This window comes from Saprolegnia parasitica (assembly GCF_000151545.1).
Source record: "Saprolegnia parasitica CBS 223.65 unplaced genomic scaffold supercont2.121, whole genome shotgun sequence".
NCBI classification, from domain to species: domain Eukaryota; phylum Oomycota; class Saprolegniomycetes; order Saprolegniales; family Saprolegniaceae; genus Saprolegnia; species Saprolegnia parasitica.
In genome coordinates this window covers 5,494-10,029 of record NW_012156515.1, presented here as the reverse complement: position 1 = coordinate 10,029, position 4,536 = coordinate 5,494, and the positions used below count along the sequence as shown (strand labels likewise).

The following is a 4,536-nucleotide window of genomic DNA, read 5'->3' as shown; positions in this document are numbered from 1 at the left end:
CGAAGCCTCGTACAAGATCGGCATCCAGAACGCGACGTGGCTCGACGACGAGACGCGCGAGAACGGTATCACGAAGCTCTCCAAGTTTGTGCACTTGATCGGCGCGCCCGAGAACCCGCAGACGTACCCTGGTGTCTCGCTCGACGCCAAGGACTATGTCGGCAACCGCAACAAGATCAACACGTTTGACACGGAGGCCAACCTCAAGATGATTGGCACGCCCGTCGACCGCAAGAAGTGGAGCTCGCCCGCGTCTGAAGTCAACGCGTGGTACAGCCCACGCCTCAACTCGATCACGTTCCCGGCCGCCATTCTCCAGACGCCTTTCTTCTCGGGCAACTCCGACCCGGCGCAGAACTTTGGTGCCATCGGCATGGTCATTGGCCATGAAATCACGCACGGTTTCGACAACTCGGGCCGCAACTTTGACGGTGACGGCAACCTCAAGCCGTGGTGGACCGACGAGACTGCGCTCGAGTTCAACAAGAAGGCCAAGTGCATTTCGGACCAGTACAGCGGCTTTGTCGCCAAGAGCGAAGTGACTGGCGAGACGCTTGGCTATGTCGACGGCCGCCTGACACTCGGTGAGACGATCGCTGACAACGGTGGTCTCAAGACGGCCTTCCGCGCGTACCAGACATACACGCAGACCAACCCGTCCAAGTTCACCAAGGAAGTCGGTGACAAGGTCTTCTTCCTCTCGTTCGCGCAGGGCTGGTGCTCCAAGAACACGGACAAGTACATTGAGCGCATGCTCAAGGGCGTCCACCCGCCGGGCAACTTCCGCGTCTACGGCGCCGTCCAGAACAACGACGCGTTCGCCACGGTGTTCAACTGCCCTGTCAACTCGGCCATGAACCCGACCAAGAAGTGCTACCTCTGGGAGTAGACGCTTAGTGCTTGCATCGAGGTTTTACGAAAATATATTTTGGGCGCTTGAAGAACCCAGTCTCTGTTATGGTGGACGTACTCGATAAGCTTTAGGACTTTATGGTTCTACAGGCGGGCCTTTTCGACATGCCGTCAGCTGGGTTGGTCGAGTGCAAATCATACGGTGGTGCATCGCACCTTGGCCTTTGAGAGAGCTGGGCGTCATGATCATCCTCGGCCTTATCGGGAATGTTCGGAGTTGCTCGGCAGTTCGCAGGAAGTGCGTACCAAGATTACGCGTCTCTCTCAAGAACAAGCACTTGCGCGATGTTACGGATCTTGCCAAGCAGTGTCGTTCAGTTTATGCGACACCAGCTAACAGCGACTGCCTCGCAATGGGCCGGGTCGAAAAATTAACTTTCAGTCTAAGCGGTATATATCTGATTTACCACCAAGTAGATCGGGGTTCGAGTCCCGGAGAGAGCCCCATATTCTGATTGATTACGTGTCATGGTCCGCGAGCGTTTCTAAGCACGTCATTCACGCGCACGGCGGCACCTTCGCATTGTCATAGCGACGGTGTTTGATATCGTCGCCATCTATGCTCTCGAAACACACCACGGTGTTGTGCTTCGAGAGGTTCGAGACAGGAAATGCTGTATTGCTGTACCAATTTACGACTAGGGGGTTGACAACCTCATGGTTCATATAGCGCTCATGCTGGCTCAAAACGACGTTAATAAGGTTTGTTATCATCGGCATGCGCAAGGATTGATGCGATATCACTTCGCGGACGTGGCTCCAGCAACGCAAGGAGGAGGCCGAGCTCGACGCCAAGCAGCGAAAAGAGCACGCCAGAAACGACGGAACGCCCAGCTGCAGGAGCTACGCGCAGCCCATTCGACGGCCAAAGCGGGGCTCGTCGGTGTCACCAAGGCTATAAAATTGCTCATTTTTGGTGGCAAACCCAACGATGACGACGAGGTGCGACGGTCTCCACACGTTTGCATTTGGACGACCTGGTTGTTCATAGGTGGCGATGATTCTGCGCGACTTGCAACTCGAAGCCAACCGCGCGGAAGCCAACGTGCGAGAAACGATCGAGAACAGTTAGCGCCCTCTTTCCGTGCTTTAGGCTAGGGTATCCGGGTATGGTATACGAATAGTACACCGTTGTTGGCGCCATATTACTTAGGTTGCGACTCGGTGTTTTGGTCATGTCTCTCATACAATCAGACGCCAAACGATAGTCCAAATGGCTCAAATGATGGATGCTCTGATCGATGACGTGTCATGACAACCCATGACCGCCACCCACCATCCTTGATGATGGCTTTGAGAGTGATGGTCTATCATCCCCCTTCCTCGTCTACAGCTAATGTGTAGGTCATTTCTACTTGTGCCATGTGGACGAGCATCGCGGATGTGCAGCCGGTGATCTTGGCCTTTGCCGGGCCGCTGACACAGTACCTCAACGGCGCGCTCGACGCAGAATTGCACTTATACGACACCAACCGCGAACGCACCGTGGCGCGCATCTGGGCAGACGCCTTTAGCATGGATTGGCGCGGGCACCTCGAGCGTCTCCCACCGTGGACACACCTGTGCATGACCACCTGTGCTCACATTCGATCCAGGACCATGTACAGCAACGTGATGGCGTACGTTAGCACCAATTGCTGGTCCTTGATCGATCGGAATCAATACTGCAACAAGAACTTTGCACTTCCGACGTACGCGGGCTGGACACTCGACATTGAGCTCTGCGACACCGATGCCGCCCCGATGGAAAACGTGTGGCTCGATGTCCTCGCACCATTCCTCGACTTTCCCATCGCTCTCGCGCACGCCGCGGTCATTGGCGGGCATCTGGAGCTCCTCCGCTACCTCATCCGCGAGAAGGGCATCGTTGTCGCTGACTTTGGCTACATCCACGAGTACGGCCGCAGTGGTCCGGCGATGGACGTTGCCGCCTCGTACGGTCATCTCGAGGTTCTCAAGCTGCTTCACGACCGCGGTGCACCCTTGTGCACGACGGCGGCCATGGACAAGGCCGCCGTAAATGGCCATTTCCACGTCGTCCAGTGGCTCCAGCAGCACCGCACCGAAGGCTGCTCTCCCAACATACTCGATCAAGTCATCATGAATGGACACAAAGACATCGTGCTATTTCTGCAAAAGCACTACATCGCCACGTTCTCGCCGGCAGTGTTTCAAGCGGCCGCCACGTACAACGACGTGGACCTCGTCCAGGAGCTGCACTTTGTCTGGCACGCGCCGTGCACGGCCGCCGTCATGGACACAGCCGCCGCCCACAGCAGCGTGGCGATCGTCGAGTTTCTGCATCGAAACAGGACGGAAGGCTGCACGGTGCGGGCCATGGACAGCGCTGCCTTCCGCGGCGCCGTCGACGTGGTCCGATTCCTCCACAACAACCGAGATGAAGGATGCACGACTCTCGCGCTGGACGCGGCAGCCCGTTGCGGCCATCTACCGGTCGTCCAGTTCCTCACCGAGCACCGCACCGAGGGTGGTACGGTGCATGCGATGGACCGAGCGGCACACCGCGGCTTTGAAGCCGTCGTACGCTACCTCCACAAGCACCGAGATGAAGGCTGTACGACACGCGCGGTGGACTGGGCCGCCGCCGCAGGCCATCTCTCCATTGTACGCTTCCTCTTAAAGCATCGATCGGAAGGCGGTACGTTCCGAGGCATCTACTGGGCGGCCTGGCACGAGCATCGTGACTACCCTGCCATTGTGGCTTTGCTGCTGCAGCACGACACGACAAAGGCGCATGCTGCCGCCGCCGTCGAGCGAGCACTGCGAATCGGCGACCGGAGAACCTTTGATGCCCTTCTCGCCGCGGGTTGCGACGGCTCGATCGATGTCAACGTCGACGCCATCGATTGGCGACCACCGAGTCGCGCGGACGTGCTCCATGACGACCCCGCGACAGGGGAATATGGCTACGCCGACAAAGACGAGGACGAAGAGTATTTCCGGTTTGACATGTACTAGTACAGATACTGAAATCTGTCAGTGAATCTTCGCTGTATTGATCTCGAATCGGCTTCAATAATGACATGAATGTTACGTGAGTGTCGATGCATCGCAGCAGTTGGCGCATCTCTCGGGAGGGTGACGGAAACACGATTGCACATTCCAGTGCTCATGACAATGGGCAACATGAATGTAGAGTACTCGCATTGGAAAGGAATGAACGACGTATTCCAGTTCAGATTTGCCGTTGGGTCCTCTGCAAGCTCACAGCGGCCACCGTTCTCTCCGAGTTGGTCGCTAACTACAATACCTCCGGCGTTCGGACACCAAAATGTTTGTCGTCCGAACTTGGGACACCAATCACAACGCTACAAAAAAATGAATGTATGTCAATGCCACGCTGCCGAAAATAAGTTGCCACATCGGAAGGCATTGGTGTACGCAACGTGTTGGAAACGAGAGATGCGAATCATACAGGCATATCAAACACAGAGAGGACATCACGGTGCAGAGAAGACACATTAGCGATGACCATAGCAGCGATAAGCGATCAGCGATCGGCCCACGCGCAGCACCATGTAGTGATAGAAGAAGGAAGAGCTTCGAGGAGAAGCGGATACACTTGTAGGCAACGGAACTAACCGACCTAGACGAGAGTTGCAG

At 56.3% G+C, this 4,536-nt stretch overlaps 2 protein-coding genes across 2 annotated transcripts in view; both read left to right on the top strand.

Moving 5' to 3' along the window:
- SPRG_21260 (hypothetical protein) overlaps positions 1 to 889 on the top strand; it is a gene marked incomplete at both ends in the record, with an annotated part of 2,022 nt that extends 1,133 nt beyond the window's left edge. Inside the window, one exon of the mRNA XM_012353366.1 lies at positions 6 to 889. Within this exon, the coding sequence (XP_012208756.1) occupies positions 6 to 889 (884 nt within the window). The remainder of the gene's footprint in view (positions 1 to 5) is intronic.
- Positions 890 to 2,274: 1,385 nt separating this feature from the next.
- SPRG_13229 (hypothetical protein) lies at positions 2,275 to 3,891 on the top strand (the record flags this gene model as incomplete). The annotated part of the gene is made up of 2 exons (XM_012353337.1): positions 2,275 to 2,462; positions 2,508 to 3,891. The coding sequence occupies 2 exons, from the start codon at positions 2,275 to 2,277 to the stop codon at positions 3,889 to 3,891; spliced, it is 1,572 nt and encodes a 523-aa protein (XP_012208727.1).
- Between the last annotated feature and the right edge of the window lie 645 nt (positions 3,892 to 4,536).